Source organism: Rhamphochromis sp. 'chilingali' (assembly GCF_963969265.1).
Source record: "Rhamphochromis sp. 'chilingali' genome assembly, chromosome: 16".
Classification (NCBI taxonomy): Eukaryota; Metazoa; Chordata; class Actinopteri; order Cichliformes; family Cichlidae; genus Rhamphochromis; species Rhamphochromis sp. 'chilingali'.
In genome coordinates, this window is record NC_137943.1 from 16,307,531 (window position 1) to 16,328,741 (window position 21,211).

General features: G+C 40.3%; 1 protein-coding gene across 2 annotated transcripts in view; it reads right to left on the bottom strand.

Moving 5' to 3' along the window:
• gpc1b (glypican 1b) overlaps positions 1 to 14,315 on the bottom strand; it is a 60,048-nt gene extending 45,733 nt beyond the window's left edge. The window contains exons 1-3 of one of the 2 annotated variants that reach the window (XM_080861763.1): positions 14,232 to 14,315; positions 13,961 to 14,045; positions 13,241 to 13,820 (exon numbers count right to left, since the gene is read on the bottom strand). In XM_080861763.1, the coding sequence (XP_080717889.1) occupies positions 13,241 to 13,415 (175 nt within the window). In that variant the 5' untranslated portion in view covers positions 13,416 to 13,820; positions 13,961 to 14,045; positions 14,232 to 14,315. Of the gene's footprint in view, positions 1 to 13,240; positions 13,821 to 13,956; positions 14,046 to 14,231 lie in introns of both variants that reach the window. The other variant, XM_080861764.1, reaches the window with a different exon arrangement.
• Between the last annotated feature and the right edge of the window lie 6,896 nt (positions 14,316 to 21,211).

Below are 21,211 nucleotides of genomic sequence, written 5' to 3' on the forward strand. Positions count from 1 at the left end.
ATACCGAACTCACTGTATCACGTTCTGCATATTTTCAGTCAGCTGAGAGTTTCAGACAGGCTGCAGAGGAGAACAGCGTAAGATGAAAGACTGTGTCTATCCTTGCCTCCTACTGCCATGCCTTTATTACATTCCAGTCAGCTTAAAAACTGGCTGTGTTCCTGTTTCTTTCAACACAACCTTTCCAAACTTCAGGTGGTCCAGAATGCTGCCGTAAGGTAAGACAACACACCATAAACAACTGTCTTTAATACATTCTTTAACATGTTTTTTACTTTACTTTTTTGACTTTTTATCTTTGTACTCATGCTCCATCATCCATCATTTAGAAATATGTCCGATTTAGCTTGAATTATACTGATGGTACAGTTATTTTATATGTAAAGCATTTTCTTTCTGCCATGTCAATAAAGCTATTTTAAAACTTTCTATTGCCACAAATTAGAAAAATGTGTTGTCTAATATGAGTGCTTATTAAAAAAAAAGAACAAAGTAATGCAAGACGAGTAGTTTTTGATAGGACAAATTGAAATACACTCGGATTTACATTTTATATGTTATAATCAGTGATTCAGGCATGCACTAAGGGTTGACAGAGTTCACTGGGAAGATGTAAAATATTTATGCAGGAATACTCTGCAGGGTGGGAAGAAGAGATGAAGACTGCAAAGGACAGGAAATAAGACAAATGAAACACTAATGAGTGATTCCAACTATAATGTTTGGTGTTACAGCTGAAGAGAAGCTGGGGAAAGCTAAATAAGTCATTGGCATTGGCAAGTTCATTTGTTCACTGCTTGCCCTCCTCAATAAACAAGCAGAGAAGAGTAAAAAGGGGGTGTTGACAGGGTACCGTAGAGGAAGCCCTTTTTCAGCATTTTGTTCAGTCATGTGCTGCCAAGTTGTATAGAGCCAAGCAGCTATAACATAGCATGAAAACATATCAGTATTTCCTTACACGTGTTCCAAACTGGCTTTCCCCTACTCTTTTATTTTTAGGCAGACAGATATACAGGAGCACTACTAGCAATTAGGTGGTTCATATGGCATGTCTATTTGGAGGTTACGATGCTCATAAAAAGGCAAAGAAAAGGGAGACACACTGAGAAACTGACGAGAGTTAGTAAAATTGGCTGGTAAAGGGAGTGGACAGACGGGAAGGGGAAAAAAGAGCATGTTAAGGAAGAAGTGAATAGTGAGTCAGAAAAGTGGTGGCGGTGGTGATATGTGTGTGTGTGGGGGGGAGGGGGAGCCATAGAGGTAAAGCTTTGGGTAATAAAAACTAATCTTATACTAGCAACCAGGATGACAACTGACAGTAATTGCATATTTTCCCCCTGTAATTATGAGCTTTTTTTATGCGACCCTCTTCTCACAAGGTTTTAGTAATCCTCCGGTCATTTCCTGCTCCTCCATCCTCAGACAGTCACTCTACCTCCAAAATTAAATCGCAAGGGCTGGTCAAGCCATATAAGCAAACCACCATGAACTACTCAGGCCTTTCTTGGTCACAAATAATGCTTGACAAATGATGTCACATGAAATCAGATCTCACTATTTAAATAGAGAAGAATGTGCTTAGAAAGCACTAAATCTGACAGAAGATGAGAGTTGGAGTGGACTCGGATTTTTTTTTTTTTTCTAAATGGAAGAAACTGCTTTACCAGAAACTGGATGACAGAGATCTTCAAAAGACTGAAGTGCACATTTAGAAGAACGTATTTGAGTATCCTGTTTGCTGCAAGAACTAATGCCATGAAAGGCCAGTGATCTTTACAGTTTATTGCAATTAGAAAGTTGAGGTCCCAAAAATGTACCAGATGGAGAAGCAAACATGCTGTGGGATCATGGAGTTTTTGAAAGTCTGTTAAAACTGCTAAACTGAAAGTTTCCACTGTAAACACGTTCAAACTAAGAGCAAAGGAAGATGGTGCATGTAGGAAAATAGATTTACAGGAAGAATCGAAATGGCATTAATACTTTTTTTTTATAAAGAAGTCATTAATCAGCCATAGCCAGATCTTTAATTCATTTTAAAAAATCATCGCATGACCTTTATTCATTAGGAGCACACTTTGTCAGAGCCATGCTGAAAATCTAGCCTATGCATTTGTTACTTCCAAGTTGAACTAGCCTACTGTGGTTCCTTATTATCAGGATGTTCCAATAGTCCTATAAAAGCCCTCCATCTGATCTAAAACACAACTGCAGGAGTACTGACAGAAATTAGAAAAAGAGATAATTTTTCTCCCATATTAAGTTCTGCTCAGTGGCTCCCAGTAACAGTCTGAAAAGGTTTTAAAATTCTCCTCCTTACATACAAAGCCCTTAATGGCCAAGCTCCATCATATAAAAAGACCTCTTAGTACCATATTATCCCAACAGAGCACTTTGCTCTCTGGATTCAGGCTTACTTGTGGTTGTTCGAGTTTCCAAAAGTAGAATGTGAAGCAGAGCCTTTTAGTTATCAGGCTCTCCCCTTCTGTAGTACCAGCTCCCAGTCTCTGCCGGGCAGACAGACGCCCTCGGCACTTTCCACTTTTACTTTAAAAAAAGGAGGAACCTATATTGTACCATATATTTATCTATTGCTTAAGAAATAAAAGGAAATAAATAAAAAATTACACACGCTTTAAAAAAAATATCTGCTTATGTGCAAGTAAAACCACCTGACTGTATTTTACACTGCAGGTGTGCCTTTTAGTTAAGGTGCAGGAAGAGCACTGGGCCACAGTAGTGTGGGGAGCAGCACCTTATGGTGTGATTGGCACTCCTCTGCGACTTTGCTAATCAGCTTCTCCCTTTTATGCAGTCGCGTGCTGGGGCCGGATGGCACACACAGTGAGACTTCACGGCTGACGCTGTGCCGTGCACTGAGCTAAGAAGACAAATTTCCTTGAGTTTTTTAAAGTTCAGTATGCAGGGCAAGCACACAGTTTCTTTTTGCTTTTTTTTTTTTTACATTTGTGTGTGTGTGTGTGTGTGTCTGCACAGTGGTGAAAATAACCTTTATCTGTGTCGCAGAACCCATGGTAGTGGCAGTCCCTCCTACAACATTATTGACAAAAATTTGAAATAACTCGTAAAAAATCTATACATCCTTCCAAGCTGAAATCTTCCCAGCATGCCTCTTATGTGTGACAGTTCCTATATCACTGACCTTTTGATAAATGCTACACTTCTATATATTTGACTACCAGGACCTCAAAATGAGACACTCTACTTTTCTGCTCTTTATGTATTTATATGCCATTATCCGGTCGTTAAGGACGTCACTAGCCGTGTCTGGGCCTAAACTCCGCTGCAGGTCCATATATCAAACGATCACTATGGCATTACTGAGAGTTGAAAAACTGTCTAAAGTCTTTCATCTTTAATAAAATGATCAGCGTTCTGCTCTACCAGGTGTAACAATTGAGTTTAACATCCAGGCATCCATGAAAATGGAATTTATGACATTTAACGGAGTTAGAAATTAGCAGGAAGTTAGCTTGCTAGCTTCTATCTAAATACAATATAGCATGTCCTGACTGCGGGGTTTTGGAAACAAATTAAAACGTACAGCTCTGTTATCACTTCCAACATAAATGAAGACAGAAAGCTAAACAGCAGTGACGTTTGTAGGGTTACTGAAGTTGGGCTAGCTGGTATATAATGATGTGCTACGTGACCGCTAGCGACACAGCTATATTAGCATAATATAAACAAGCTAACTTTCTTTCCACTCGATAAAAGTTAACGTGAGTGTTCTCGGTGGTCAGGAACAAATGTAATCGCATGGCAGGATGCTGTAAAAGGACCAAACTTCAGCCAGGAGAACAACTGAGATAATCCATCCACAATACCAGGTTAGTCATTCATATACTGCTGCATGGGCTGGGCTGTAGTTACATCCTAAGGATTTAAAAACTGAGCTTAAATAAATGATTAGCGGTAATAAAAGCCGAGGGAGGTCAAAAGTGATCACTGACTGTTTTAGGAGCTTTTTGAGATTAAATAGAAGAAAATACAAAACATTAAACACGTTAACAACACAAAAGCCATATTAAACGCAGACTACTTTAGGCCCGGAAGTAGGATTCGTCACGTCATCACTTAACGACCGGATTGCATGTGATATGTCTTATTGTCTCTCCCTCATAGTTTCATAACTCCTTTCTAGTCATTTTTTCTTATGTGTCCATCTGCCTTTGCCAGCTAAGCTGCATGTTAATAATCTGTTATTACTGGGCCAACCCACTGTCCACCTTTTACTGTTTGTTGCTTCTAAATACACGTCTCTTCTCTCTCCACTCGCCTCTCATCAACCAGTCGAAGCACAGGCCAGGTTCTCTTTGAGATGTTAAAAAGTTATTTTTTTTCACAACTGGTTTAATTGTTGGGTTTCTCTCTAAAATATTGTAAAAGATTCAAATGAAATGTTTAAGAAAATACATGTTGTACTTCTTCTCATATTGTTTATGTATCTCTCTACTAAAGCTTGGAGGACAGACAACTCAAACGCAGCTCTTGACTTTCTATAGAGCCAACCATATAGCCATATGGAGCCATGAAAATCACAAACGAGCAACAGAAGCAAACCAGCTATGTTTTTGCAGCCCATCTGCGAACATGCAGTAAATTTGCAATGAAAATTAAATGAATTCACAACTTCCTCTGCAGGAGCAGATATGGAAAGAATGAGAGCGATAAAAGCTCAAAGCCAGAAAAGACTTTGGGAAAGAGGAAGTATGCAGCGGGAGGAAATAATTAGAGTAATAGAAAATAGTGTGAAACAGTTTATCTCGCTGAGAGAAAATCTTCAGGAAATTATGAATTCCCCACCCAAAAAAAGCAGTAATAGCTATTGTGTGCAGGCACTTGCCTATAGCAGCTAAAAAATCCTCCAAATGACCAATTAAATTTTTTTTTAAAAGGTCAGAGCTGGAGATTTGATAGAGCAGAAGAGAATGCGGCAACGTGTCTGCATCCAAAGTACGGAAACAGAGAGTGATGTTTACACCTCGGGGGAGAGGATGAGAAAACGAAGACAAAGAGGATATTCACGACTCGAGAACCACCTGGGAAGCCTGCGTCTCTCACACAGTGATTCAGAAACATGTGTACTTGCTGAAGGTTTAATAACTTGCAGTCATGTTTCTGCCCATTTTCATTCCACAAAGATGTCGCCTATGTTTTCCTCAGTGCGCTAATAAAAAGGGGGTGTGCAGTTGTGGGATATGCTGCTATACCTGTGTGTGCAATATTAATTCAGTTTCTACTGTGCATGCCAGATGTCATTGGACAAATTTTAGGTATTCACTTCTTTCTTTCTTTCTTTTTTTTTTTTAACAACTTTTTATTTTCTCTTTTTATTCACCGGCACAATCTCTCTTAAACGCCCATTTCAGCTTTTTTTTTATATGTTTGTAGATATAAGTCTGACAGCTGTTTCCATGGATTCTTTTAATTATACTGCGTATACAGAACTGGATCTGAAGTGAAGGAAGCGCTTAGGAGTGTGCCGAAGCTTCACAAGAAGCATTAGTGAGAAAATGTAGCTGCCACACACAAATCATTTCAAACAGTACAAAGCATTTCCTAGTCATATGGCTCAACACTTAGCTGATAGTCACAAGTGCATTCTTTCTCTGCTTTAAAACTAACATCTTGGGGAGTGGGATGGTCTGTAGGAAAAAAACAATAATTTGATCATCATCTTGGGCTGTTGTAATCTCTAATCGCCATTTTTTCATAGGTTTCATTGATTATTTATTTCAGGGATTCATGCACAGCCTGTGAGATTTATAAACTCAGGCAACAGGAAAACAAATCAATCAATAAAATATAAAATAAAATACAAGCTGAAGATTTTTCTTTCTTTAGAAATCACTATTTTTGAAGAAATCTGCTCCAAATACCCAATAAACAGATACATGTATCATCAAGACAAATAAATTGGTAATCACAATCAAACAGTCAAATGAATACTCCAACTTCATACATGCATTTGCATCTACTAAATTTGTTGCTGTAATGCTGTATAGGCATAGGATTTCCCCTCTGAGGAGAGTCTTAGCTGAAGTACAAAGATCTCCCAGCATATCCTGTGGTTCACACCTGCAGACGGAATATATGTGTGTTTTCTAGGGTGTGTCACATTGCAAAAACAAGAAAGAAAATCATACTGCATGACCTCAATTGAAACGGCAGTAGCCATTGGTTTGTCTTTGAAGCAGCTGGAGTAACAGAAAGAACGCTCTCATACAGCCGTAGCAAGATCCTTGACACTTCAAATTCTCGCCTAAACTAAAGAAAGCACAGCTGGAGGGGACATGAGTCGCAGCAGCATGGCAATGGTACACATGCACATTAACGTAACTGAAGAAAAAGCTAAATACAAACGTCTGCAGTCATGCACAAACACAGTTTTGCACATGAGGACAGAAAATGAAAAGAAAGCAGTTTTTAAACTCTAGGAGCCGTGCACGGTGCACACATTCACGGCACACCCACGAAGATTCACTTCTAGGCTCGTGGAGACACCGGGTACACATGTGCACACACATCTGCACCCAACCTTCCCCTTTCCCTGCTCCACTATCCCCCACTCGCTTCCACACACATAGAAACATACACACAACTAGAGACACTGAAGGAGCTTGCTGTGATGAGGGAATAATTCTCCTTTTGACACAACCAATTCCTCTGAAGACAAAAGAGGAATCATACACTGACACACTGCAGCCCTCTGAGGGAAACAACACACAAGCCCCTGATTCCACACACACACACACACACACACACACACACACACACACACACACACACACACACACACACACACACACACACACACACACACATGCCTGATGCAAAGACACCGCCACCCCCTGTTATCTGTGCTGTCATCTGTGTGTCTGCTGTTTCTGTGTGTGCGTTCACATAGAGGGCTCTACATGTGAAGTCCTTCTCTTGCATTTGATAAGTGACAGTGAACATAAGACAATGGGAGCCCAAGATGAGAGAAGAGGAAGTGGTGGCTGTCAGTGAAACTCACGTAGGTCAGAGAGGAAGCAGATGATGCTTGTCAAGATAGTACATCACATTCTAAAAGCCAGCCGCCAGTCTCTCAGACCACCTCAATTTCTTACCTTTTACAAGGTGTGGGAAATAGTTGTAATTTTCTGACATTAGTCATAGGAAGTGAAAACAAAAATAACAGCAGGTTGGTCAGTCTGCCAAAAAAAATGAGTCAAATTAAGTAGTTGATGCTTTCCTCCGGCACATTTGCATGTTTCTAACAGGCTTTTCGAGAATAAACAGTGATTACACAAGGACTTTTTAAAAAGAGGTTGTTTTCCTTTAACCGTTTTCCTTGTCATAATTTATCATTTTTTTGTGTGTTATATTTATTTATTTCGTTTTCTTACAGTTGGTTAAGAGGGCGGGGCAGGACAAGAAAAACCAAGCAGACCAACCAGGGCAGGCCAAGTCAGTCAGCAGTCCATCTCTCTCTCTCTCTCTGTGTGTGTTAACTTCAAACATGCTGTGGTCTGTTTCATGCTCCCTGCAGCCCATTATGGCTTAATGCTTCAAGAGGCTTCTTACTGACTTCAGCATTTAACAACTTTGGTGTTTTCAGTTGGTACACTAGCACACACACACACACACACACACACACAGAAATGCATGCTCACAAACACTCTTGTGCTACACACAAACAAGCACAGACAGGAGCCCAGATGCAGGAATTGACAGACTTTAAACTGCAGCAGAGTTATGAGCCTGCACGCTGTGATACTGAAACAACTGTTGCTTTTGCTTTAATCTGTTTGAAGAGGAAGACCAACAGAAGCATGGGGCTTTATGCTGACATCAACCTTCAAATAAGCTTCAGCTCTCTTATCTTCGAGTCAGTTAATGAGTTCCATTCATATGTAATTCTGTGTGATCAATTAGTTATCCAGCATAAGGAGAATAAGAACACCACATCAGTGGGGATAAGGGATAGAGATAGGGCTAACACTTATCTCAACACACACAGTATTTTCTATTTATGTTTAAGTTTGCTGAGTCCCTTTATCTACAAAGAGTCCTTTATAGAAAAGGGACTACACGTGTGATCATTTATCCATCCGGCTTACATGCTTGCATAACTTGTGCACTGCAGACTTGCACTGTTGGATGTGTTAGTGTTAAAGTGTAACGAAATTCAACCTAGTGAGATAATTTAAGAAAAAAACTATATTTTTTTTCTTTTTCTTTTTCTACTACGTAAGGATACTTAAGGCAAAAATGAGCCAAATACACCTAAAAAACATGTAACTTAAGACATTAGGTTGTTATATTAGTAGAATTTCAAACTCAATACAGATACCCAGAACAATACAAGCTATTTAATACCACTGTCAGAACCAAGGGAAAAAAAATGACCAGTGTGATAGCGTTAAATTGCCATCAACAGACAGACAGAACAGACATTTGGTGCCTAGCACCGACATTAACATTGCCATTTTATTATTAGCCCTAGCTGCTAGCCACTACCTTAATGATAACAGATGGCTAATGTGGCTATGGGGTAACTGCTAACAGTTAAAGAGCTAACAGTTAAAGCCGTGTGCCAGCTCAGTTAACATTTATGGGAACTATTCAATACTTCAGTGTTGTTAAAACTGGAGCTTTACTGACTTTAATCTAGAATTCCCACATAAAGTGTTGTTCAGTGTTGTGAACATCAACTACTTCAGCTGGTAGCGAAGAGACAGGCCTGCCTATGTGCATTTGTGAAGTGTGCAAACTGGAAATGCTAAAGACTGCACTGCTGGTATTGGCACTTTTGCAAATGACTAATGTAATCTGATTGCCTTTTTTTTTAGAATCCATCAGTGTCTGAGTACCGATTTTTTTATTTGTTTTGACAATCCTGCTTGGACATGGACGTGACAAGAATACGTCCACCTGCAGTCACATTTATGCAACACGTGTATTTAAGCTGAGATGTTGCATTTAAAGCATTATTTCCACAAATATTAACCATACATCTAATCACAGTGCAATTATTTTGATGGCTATATGTATAGAGACTGAGAACAGAGTCCCTAGGACTGCTTTTACCGAGTGTGCTTTCATTATATACTTCACAGCAAAGGAAACTAACAAAGGGGAAAAAAAGTAAATGTAAAATGTAAAACTAATATTTTAATAGTGCAAAGTGCTTAACCAAGCTTGTCTTCATTTCCTGCAAACGCACTTTCATTATAGTATAGCTCTTTGCTGTTACAATAACATAATGCATCCACTTGAGAGTAAGCTAATAAGAACACAGTGGGACAATGATGTCCAAATAATCTGTAAGACTGTGGAATTATTTTTTTTATTATCCTTACTGGCATGAGAGTACATTGCTGAGGGTGCATAAATGATACGACACCACAAGCGTCTTACTGCAACTTTCCAAATATAATCTATATTTTAATAAAATACCCATTTACTTTGGGAGGCTTTTTAGCCTTTATTATGATAGGACAATTGAAAGTCCTATCATAAAAACCCCAGAGCAGATTTGAACATGGGCCTCTGCAATAGCCATACAAAAATAGTGCTGCTCAAGATAGTAAGCAATACTAGCACCCATAATTTCACCATTTACTATTTGTTTGCTGTTGTGGAGTTGATTTTGCAGCCTTTCTGTGGCTTGCCAGCTTTTTTTTTTTTTTACTGGCAATGGACTTCTTCTACATTTAACCTCTGGCTGAAAAGAGGAGTAAGGGGAAGCAAACACTCTTAGCAGCCAGTATTTTAATATTATTAATTTAATATTATTAGCCTTAGTCAAAGAGATGAGAGGAGTAACCAGCTTTTAACTTCAGTGCTACTTTCCCCCCCTAAATTCTAAGTGAAGCTGTCGAGTTCAAAACATTCTCATACTTCTCATGGTGGGCTGCCATACAGACCAGTCCATATTTCCAGCCACAAGCCAGTCTTTAGTCAAGAAGAGTTCCTAGCAGCCTTGGTAAATAGCAGTCCTACTGTATCATTAGCCAAACACTGGTTATAATGACACTCCAGAGCACTGTGCAACTCACAGTCAGTGTGTAGCAACCAGCAACCAACAACACAAATACAGCATGGGAAAATCAATGGCATACCAAAATGTTACCAGCCTTCCTGCAGATGTCTCATACAGCTTGTCTCTTTGTATAGGCTTATGTGACATTGAGGATCTAACGCTCGGTGGCTGCCAACTGCTTTCAAAGAGTGCCTGGCGCCTCTCTCTTTAAGAGCCGATGAGAGAGAAACACAGAGAGATGAAGAATGTCATCCCCTGAAAGACAACAGGATAAGTCATCAAGACTGTCATGATGGGGTGGGACAGGGAGGGGGCAGCGCAGCGAGGAGACATAAAAATCAATCATCCATTTTTGGTAAACATGGATGAAAAAAAAAGCTGTTTCCAAAACTGATTACACTCTACAGAGCCGAAATAGCATCATCATGCTCATTTAAAAGCATCAATTAGCTCACTTTAGCCCCTGTGAACTTGTTTAAGGAGCTCAAATTATAGTTCCCCCATGGTCCGGTAAGCATTACGTCAACACAGTGATAACAAACAGCTCACCCTTAACTCAATAGCTCTCCTCCTCGTGGCTTTTTCTGCAGGGCAAATTACTTAAGAGTAGGGGACTATCCAAGATGCTAAAGGAGGCACATCCATGTGCATCTAGGAACCTTTATTCACTGCTGACTGAGGATAATCAGATGGAGCCTGTGATATGGGGTCAGATTTACTGCACATGTATACTTAATGCCTTAAAAAAGTCAAATTAACAGAAATGAACTTAGTTCAGAACTTGTCTATCTTGTTCAAATTTGATTTACTTAGATGTCCGCACTCCATGCTCAAGATTTATACATCTTAAAAAAGAAATTTAGTGTTTGGCTCATAACTGCACGAACTGCTTTCCATGCCTGAGTAATAATTATTTCATAAACTGTGCAGTGGCCATGAAAAAAGGATTTCAAAGTACTGAAAGTCGACATCATTTTCACAGTTGGAATGCAACTCTTCCTCCCAAAACTGAGTCACTCAGCATGTGACCTTGAGTCAGGCCCAGCCAATACTTTACGCTGATCGAACCCCCGTGTCACAGCAGGAAACAAACTCTGCAAATGTCAGAGATCAACTGCAGCATTCGGGCGGCTCATATTTTGGAGGAATAAATTAAATCCTTCTTTTTTGGTTTTTTTTTTTTTACACGATTTTTAAAATGCCTCAATTGAGCACCTGAAGTGTATTTTATGCTAGAGAACAAAAATATAGAGACACAAGGAAAGTATTGCTGATGTGCAAAGCCTACCCATTGTCTCATCTGTCTTTTTTCTCATCCTCAGTTCCTGTGTCTCCCTCTCCTCTCTCACTGAGGAGGCATTGACCCCAAACTTAAGTAAGCTCCACGTCATTGATTGAAACAAGTGATACAGTTAATGTCGTGACAAGACAGATTCCCTCTTTAAAGCATTATGGATTACAGTCATTTAGAAGAAGGGGGTATCTCTAAGGAACCAGGGCTGGTGTTAATTCCGTCAATTGATTTATTCAATGTGTCTGTCAAGTAAATGAGAAGTGTCCACTTACCACTTGGCCCTTTACTGCTAACTAAAGATAAATGGAGGGATTTTTTTTTTTTACAGTTTCATCTGCTTTCTATAGCACTGTCAAATTTGATCTTTTCAACTACCCTACCTAAGAGTGTAATCACTTGAAAGGGTCTACTTTGCGTTATCGTGCTCCCCATTCACACTCATCCTGTTGCCTCTCAGAGAGAGCTCAACATTAAGCAGAAAACTAAGAGAGTTTAAAAAGAATATCTGACTTTTCTAAACCACATCCCCCCCCCCCCCCTTTTTTTTTTCCTGCATCCACACTGTGTTGTGTTAGAACTTAACCGGAAAACAGATCACAGTTTTGTGCAAGGGTCAAGGGTGTGAGATGCGTGACACTCTTGTCTCGGAACTGTTCAGTCTGTGCTGACCAACCTCTCAATCTTCACAGGGGAGGCGAGTTTATCTGCTGCTGCTGGCTCTCGGGACGGGGAATTGGACAGTGGAGGAAAAAAGTGTATGTCAATCTGGGATAGGAAAAGGTGTCTTTTTGCAAAATCCAAATGTAAATTGAGTAGATTGCTTTGTATGTGTTGCCATCTACTTTTTTTTTTTTTTTTTACTTTTCTTTGAAAGGCACTTGCTGCATTCAGAGTCTGCGGAAATGGAAAAAGTTCAAAAAGAGTTTAAAAGTGAGTGATGTTCCATTTGAATCTACATAAAAAACGGGACCATGAGCATAGATGTCCTGTCCTTGCATGTGTGATACTGTAACTATAGAGCAGAAAAGTGTGTGTGTGTGTGTGTGTGTGTGTGTGTGTGTGTGTGTGTGTGTGTGTGTGTGTGTGTGTGTGTGTGTGTGTGTGTGTTTATATGCTTGAAAGCATTGCACTGAATTCCAGGGGAGGCAAACATGCAATCATCTAAACTGCAAAGGGGCTTGTGACTGCCTTACATCAGCCCCTGAATGACACAGTGAGCAGCATCATATTTGCATGGTTACAGCACATGGTCAAGTGACTGGCAATTTATAGGCTGGCAATTCCCCACAAGAGGATGACACAGTTTAAAGAAGAGGCAGAATTAGGGAGTGTCTTTAGGAGTTAGCAGCTTTTTTTTGTTTCTCTAATGAAGGAAAACTGAAAGTGAAGCACATATCATATATCTGTGTTTCCAAAATGCTGAGTGTGGGATGATTTCTCATAGTTTTGATCAGGAATCAAATAGACAGATTGCCTGGGCTGTCATACTATCTTTTCAAAGCGGTGTTTCATCTTAAGACATACAGAGCTCTTGTGCTTTACCATGTGACATGAAAGATGGATATCTTCTCTGCTTTCAGTTACACCAGAAAAAAAACCGAAAAACTTTTTGATGAAGGCACCGTTGAGTTACAATTTCCTGTAGATCCTCTGTGTGCACAAAATTAAGAGTTTGTGAACCAATGTCATTTATACACAACTTGGATATACACAGCCTAGTGGTGACTTTGTCCCAATCAGTCTACCATTCTTAGCGGGATTTTGCAAAGAGATTATGATACTGTTTAAAGCAGCTGTGTGGCTCTTACGGGTATAATTAACGTGTTTTTGCGTGTCATTTACAGTTTTAGGGGTAAAGATGAGGTGTAGTACGCACAACACGAACAAAAGCTTACCTGATATTTCAAACTGAGGGACATCTTCCACAAGGAACCCCTTTCCTTTGTAAAACACCTTGATATCAGAACAACTCCGGGCTTTGCTCGTCCCTTTTTCCCCATAAGCTGGTGCCGTTAGAGAGCACACTGCCAGCGCCGCTATAATGAAGGAATCCATGCCGGCCGACCACATAGAGTCTAATTGTGTCTATGGACTCAGTCAAGTGCAAATCCGACCGAACACCGAGTTCTACTCGGAGTAGCAGACTCCCGGCTTCTTTAAATTGGGGTTGCTTGGCCCTGTTGTGCGTAAAATATCCTCCACCTTCCTGTCTTCCCTCTGCCCCTTCAGTGCGTCTGCTAAGTCTGTGTCTGCAATCCGCACACTGCTGCCGGCACAGGAGCGATTCCTCCAAGCGCAGAGGTCCCGTCTCTTCTCACTTCTAAAGCTGGCCGCTGTGAAGAGGGCAGGAGCTTTCTTACCCCCCCTCAATTAATCTTCTCACGCAGATTGCCAAAATGAGCGGGTCTCTTCTCTCGTATATCCAATGATTTTCTTGTCTTTTCTTTTTCTTTTTTTTTTTCTTTTTTGGCTTACCTGCTCGGAGAGAGGCGGAAGATAAAAAAAAAACAGGTTACCCGTTAGCCGCTTTTAAAAACAAAGAAACAAAAAAATAGTCAAAATTGCAACGTGCTGGTTAAAAACCACGCAGCTATGTTGTGTTGATTCATACCTACCGGTGACGAGCTGTGTAAAGAGATGTACAGAGGCAAGTACCGCAGCTCAGGGGTTTCTGGACGATGCTGTGCCAGCGCTACCACTCTGTGGAGTGAGAAGGAGGCGGAGAGAGAGGGAGAAAGGGGAGAGCGAGGGAGAGAGCGAGAGAGAGAGAGAGAGAGAGAGAGAGAGAGAAGGGGGAGCGCATAGGTTTCTTGATACTCTTCCAATTTTTGTTTCATTCTGTTGTATCTATTAGTTATTTTTGGACACGTTTCAGAGTAAACTTACAGTTTAACAGGTTTGTTTAGCTTTGTGAAGCCTCCGAGGCATCCTGGTAGTCTGTGCACGATAAGGTGGTCTGGATCTGAGTTAAAGAACGTCCTCTACGCCTCTGACAGCTTGTTAGCCACCGACCGGGTGTCACAGATGAATTGTGGGCCCGCCCCTGCGCCCAGGTGCCTACCCACAATACAGGTCAGCCCTGAGAAGCGTCTCCTCCAGTCTGCAGAGCATTTGTGTACATCACTCCTCAAGGTGCAATTACTCCGCCAGCAAGTCATTACCTGCCTTGATGCCGTTCCCGGCTTACCTGTCACCCGCTGAATGCCTTCGTTAACTTCATTTTCTGTACGTGTTAATATCAAGCCCGAGAATGAACAAGCCCGAGAATGTTTTTAAATTGCTTTTAGGCCTCATGTGACCTTTTGGGCATCAAACACGCTTTTATTATATGTCAAGTAATGACCCTTCACGTCCTATTGGTTTATTGTAGCATAGATGTCAAAATAACAAAAAGTTGAAAAGATAATCTACATTTTTAGTTTATTCATTAGATTTAATAGGATCAGTGACTTCAAACACTGCAGGCAGTGTTTCTTTCTTCCTTCCTTCCTTCCTTCCTTCCTTCCTTCCTTCGGATAGCCAGGAATAGAAAGGGCTGTTAGAAGAGTGCAAGCCTCATACCACACCTACCACATAACCACGCACGTGGGCATAAGATTAAAAAAATTTAAAAAAAAAAGATTATGGGGTTGTTTTAATGCAATACACAACTTTTTCAAAAAGCCTTCAACTGAGTCAAGGATATGGATGTCTGGATTTACATTGTGTCACATAAATTAAGAGACATATGCAGTTACTTTACTTAAAATAATATCCCATTAGTCATTTCAGTGCGTGAAACTGAATCAGACAGTATTTAATGGTGTCACTCCCGTGGGAGATGCTTTTTAAAGGCTTGTTTGCACAAGAAGATGCCTCTGCAAATCATCTCACCGACACATGGAAAAAAAAAACTCCCGTGCAGTCCGTGCAGTAAGTGGGCATCGTCTGACAGATAGAAAAACCGAACTGAAAGGCAGAGAGAGAGAGAGAATGGGAGAGATCCACATGGCATGCACAGTCATTTCCTGCCTCTAAATCATTCTATTTATGTAGACTGACTATGTTTATGAATCCATTAGGAAATGTGACTCTATAATTAGTCTGTTCCTCATCACTGGATGAGTCCAAACAAAAAGGACAGAATCTCGGATATCACCAAATGACAAATGGCTGCGCTCGCTGCCCATTATTGCAGCTCTAAAGTGAGTGGGCATGAATTACACCTTCGCTCTGCAATGTCAAGTGTCTTCCTCATATTTGCTCATGTGTGGAGTTTTTTTTTTTTTTTTTGGAAAATCACCATTGCAGTTAGTCTGCTAGAAGTTCAGGAATGTGCAGCTCTGTGCCACACAGCAGACCGAACCCACTCGCTAATTATGTGTAATAATGTTGCTTCACTTTTCTTGTTGCGCCAAGGGGAAAAGCAGGCAGCGCTAAGCACATGTGGCCAGAGGTTAAATCTGGTGGGCTCAAAGTGTGTCAGCAATAATATGTCAGCCAGTATTATATATGGGTTTGTGTATGCCTGACCTTTATGTGTATATGTGTCTGTGTCAAAGGCGGTTGGTGTGTGTAATGTGAGTTTATGTGTCTGACTGGGACCCACATGTGGCCATAGGTCGGCAGAGCTGTCGGAGAACTGATTGGCCCTCTACTGTCTGGCATCAAGATTATGTAATTAATGCTCAGTAAAGCCACAGAACAGCCATGTTTTCTTCAGGCTGCCTCTCATTGAAGTTTTATTGGCTCTGACCATGAAAGGCCCCCTAATGAAGGGCAGGATGCTGGGGGAAGTTGAGGAGACAGGGGAGAGCAGATGAGGGGAGGCAGAATGGTAGCAAAGAAAGAAGAGAGCATGGGGTGAGAGGCCACTCATTTTAGCCTACTTGTGCAGTAATTATGTGGTGAGCATCTCTACAGAAATACTATAGATGTTAGACTAAATCTTCCTAGAAAAAAACCCTCGCGCTTGGTTCGAAACTGGATAGTTGTAAAGGGAAATTCTTACGCTTTCCTTCAGAAAAAAATTGCAGCAAATTAAACGTCTTTTCGTGTAAAAGACACAGCATAGTATAAATAAACTATGAAGAGAAAAGTATTGGGCCAAATATCTTAATCTTTGAATTCAGGTGTTTTTGGTCTTGTTGTCACATGATTATAAAGTCAAGCACCTAGCCGTGCAGTCTGTCTTTGCAAGCACATGTGCAAGAATGAGTCACCCTAAGAAAGCTTACCGAATTCAAGCACGGTGTGTTAATAGGATTGTGGCATCCATTGTGGCAACAAGACAGTTTGGGAAGTTTCTTCCTTTCTAGACATTCCACCATCAGCTGTAAGTGCAACGGGAAGGATTTAGGAACCACAGCCACAAAACTTTAGACCACATAAAGTTACAAAGGGGGGGTTGCCAGCTGCTGAAACGCGTAGTGCATAAACGTTGCCAATGCTCTTCTGGTTCAGTAACTGCATAGTTCCAAGCCTCATTTCACTTTAACATCAGCATGAACACTGAGTACCAGGAGCTGCATGGTGTGGATTTCCACAGCAAGCAGCTCCTGTAGTACTTTTGTTCATATACTGTGTAATAAACTGTTAATAGTTATCAGTAAATTGCCCATTTAAAAGGTTACTGCAGGTTACAAGAGTATGAAGAAATCACAGTAGTTTGTATTTTTAAGACAGTTGATCCATAACAGAGTTCATTGGGACCCCACTATTCCATTTTTTGTCCACCCAGTTGCAGCAACAGTAACCCTGAACCACAACTCAAGGGTTATCTTATCAGAGCTGTTGCTGTCTGTTGTCAGTACTTCCTCTCCTCCTTTGTCATTGCAACAGATTTACAGTTGGACCATTTTGTTTTTCGTTAGGGATAGCCATGTTGAAATGTGATACTAAGCATTATTAGGCTCACCTCTGGGGCTTTAACAAGTCATTCTCCCACTGCATTGCCTAATAAAAGATCAATAAACAGAACTGTAATTTGAAGGGAAACACTGGGTAATAAATCACTTTGAAACTGACTCATTTATAGTAATTAAAGAAAATGGCTTTGCCTTGTATAAATATTCATATTTAGGAAAGGAATTTTATATAAAATGGTTTGGAATAAACTTAAATTGTAATTTTATTTCCCCACAGCAGCCTTTAGATTACTGTACAAGGTTCTACTTTCTGCCTCTTAATAACTGGACTGAAATGCGCGTGCTAGAATTCATTGCTGTCAAATGCAAGACCTCTGTGTTTTCCAATTTAGTTTCATTGTTTGTATAAGAAAAGTAATTGTGAAACCTGCACATGTTAATGTCAGCTTTTCTGGGAAATTCCCCATTGACTGAAATGCCTCCATTGCGTGGCACCTTCTGAAAATGAAAACTAAAGGAGTGGAAAGTTGTTCTTGAAACCACATCTAGATTTCAACAGTGTGAGTGCACTCGGGTCTCAAAGTGGTTAAAACATTGCTTGAGAGACAGAAAAAGCAACAGCAGTGGCCAGTGTACAGGGCTCCCGGCAAGGCCTCAGCATGGTTTTTATGTAAATATAAGTGTGCTGTTTCAACAGATGTAATCGGCCTTTAGAGCGAGATCATTGTGTCCTCTCCCTAAAACCAGTCTCATCCTGGGCTCTTGCAGATAGCATCGATTCTGCATCCTCTCTGGGTTTTTATGTCAACCATTAGCCAGAGTTCAGCACATTCACTGGAGTGCTCAAGTGTGTATGCATCACTCACTTGATCTGTCTCCCTCTTTTCTTGTTTCTCAGTCAATGCCTCTTTGCATCAGTCAGTTTCATTTACATTTTCTCTCTGTTTTGCCATTTTTTTCCTTCCTTGTACGAGCGTGGCGAGTCCAAACGATCATACCTACATCCTTACACGTTTAAACACTTTAAAAAACAAAAGTTTGAGTTGTTTTAAAGCTTGTTTTTTTCTTCTTGCTAGCCATTTTGCATTGCCATTTTTGATCTACTTTATTGTCCCCTTGATCACATTTACCCAGCATCTGTCTGTGCACACGCAGCTTCCAGAAAAACCTAGATTTGCCCATCTCCAAACACGGAGCCCTCCACAGTTGCCAAAGACAGATGATGACAGAAAAAGGAGAAATGTTGATGGTTAGTGCAAAGGGTAGACAGATTATATTGTAGAGAAAAATGAGAAATAGCGAAGGAAACTGTGGAGGGGGGTGGGTGAGCTTATGAGGCAAGATAAGGAGGGGAGAGAATATGATGATGGATGACTTAGGGAAAATGACAGAGAAGTGAGCTGAGGGGAGAAAGCGGCAGGGAGGGATTTGCATTCAGAATGGTGAGGATAAAGTGCAGGAAATAGAAGAAATAGAGAACTTTCAGTGAACAGGAGCGGGGAAAAAATTATTGGAATTAAGTGAAAATGGCAAATGGTCCTTTGATTCTTTGGGTTAATCTCGCAAACAGGCACTGTCGTGGATGAGAAATGTCCCCTGTGGTGTGTTGCGTTGTGCTTTTGTATGTCTCTGTGGGCATCCTGGCACTGTTGCTGCTCAGTAATCTGAGCACATTCCAGTCTTTTCCATGCATGGAGAAAATCTTAGGTACACCCACAAAATGCTTTCCCAGAAATTACCACCGGACAGAGCGGTGTCCATGAAGTCTAATTGAAACACCACTTTCAATACCTTTCAATAATGATCACTGAACACATTTTTGATTTTGTTTTTTGTTGACAGTATATTTTGCAGTGATATGTGACTTTATTCAAAAAAGGCAAAAAAATCTCTAATGCATACACAATGACAGACTCTACGAATGTGGCAGTGGTGTAACCTCATTCTTCCAACTTCATTCAATTACCTGCACACTATTTTTAGACGATCAGTTCTCCTTTTCTATTTCTCATATGTCTTTTCGAATGAATGAACTGCTCCTCTCATCTGTCTCTTGCTGTGAAAACTCATAAGCTTATGTGAAGAGATGACAAAATCTAAAATTTATGATAACCTCTTATGAATAACTCTCACACAAGTAATGATATATACTTTTAACCGGTGTGTTGGTAAAAGTCCATCTGGTCCTTTTTGGTTCCGATCCCTTTCATGTATCTAATTTAGGCTATTCTATGTTGTGTAAAGCTAAAAAGCATGACGCAGATTTTCCAATCTTATGTTGCTTCTGTCCTAAACTAACATAGTGGCTAACATAGTAACATTTTTCTTTGTGTGTTGATTTCAACCAAATGCAGTATTAGGAAACAAAATAGCAAGTTTGGTGGTTAATATTTTCCTGGGAATATTTTTTTTTTTACAGTGACCTTGATATCATAACAGAAGTTGAAACAGTGATTCTGGCTGCAAAACTTCAATTTTGATACATGCAAAAGGCTCAGAGTCAGCTAAGCACGCATATCTTTTAGTCTGCTTCAGATCTTTGTTCAGATTGGCAGCATCTCCCTCTGTGGCCTCGGAAACTGTGGGAGGCCACATCTCTGTGGTTCTCAGCCCCCCTATGAGAAGTCCTACATTAATTTCCCACTAGAACAACTTCTATCCTGACATTCCTTCAACATTCCTCAGGCCTCCCCTGTAATGAAAGCATTTTATCACATGGCTTTGCCTTCATTTCTCCAATTTGTTTATAAAAAGATAGATTGCATGAAAAGTGGGATGCATAAAGCGTTGCCTGGGTTTGATGAACAGACACATGTACACTAATAGACATTAAGTGCTTTTTCTTACCACAAATATAAATTGTCAGTATTCTCTCTGTTTAAAACAAAACGCTTTTGAGAGTGCCCGAGCTTTGGTCGTGGTTTGTCTTAAGCCTTTTCTCTCGCCCACACTGATCAGAGTGAAGCTGCTAATGGGGAATTGCCATTTAGATGGATTGTTCACTTAGCGTTCCCCCCTTATGGCTATGTAAACTGGACTCTAAAACAAATCTAGTCTGTAAATCTGTCAAGTGAGACACAGTCTTTCTTTTGTTGGATTTTAAATGAAGCTGTATTGATGTGTGTATACACTCCAGAAGTGGAAAAATGCTGGGTGCGTCACCACTGATGAGTTTTTCATCATTTACAGCAGCAAATGTGACTAACATATGGCTACACAGCATGTAATGTTGTCACCATCAGTGATGCATGTGTGCCCATAGTGGGGCGGTATTTCTTTGGGGCCATCTGATGGAAAAGAGGCACTTTTTATGTATGTCACTTCTAACTGCAAGACTATCTATAAGTACAGTTTGACAAGGAGAGTAACACGTCAAGTAAACTCTCCAATAGTTTGATTAATAGGAGGTTTTGGCAAACTTCTTCCATCTTAGCGGTTATGTATAGACCAGAGCTGGTATGTACCCAGTGCTGTTTTCTCCAATTGGGACATCAAAACTCAACTAAGTAAAAACATACAGTTCAAGTTAAAACTTTTTCAACAGGTAATCAGTGAAGAAATCAGCTATAGCACAGTTTTTCTTTAGCTACTTTTATATTTTAGAGAAAAATGTTGTTACATGTTTAGTTTACATTTTCAGGTCACAAATGACAAATAAATATTCAATGTGACCACCTTTGTTCTTCAGTGTATCCTGAACTCTCTTAGGCAAGCTTCCTTGTCATTTCCTTAAGTACTCTTCAGGAATAGTTCTCCAAGCTTCTCTGAAGGACATTCAAAGTTCTCTGTTGGATGTTGACTGCCTTTTGTTTCTCTGTCAAGATGATCCCTCACTACTTGAATAATGTTTAGGTCTGTGCTCTGGGGATACCAATCCATGACTGATAGTGTGTTACATTGCACTGGCAGTGTGTTTGAGGGTCATTGTCATGCTGAAAAATGAAGCCAGTTTAGTGGATTAAAAGCTACCTGTTTTTCTTCCTTATTTGTCGATTGACAGCCACCTTTCCATTTCTGACG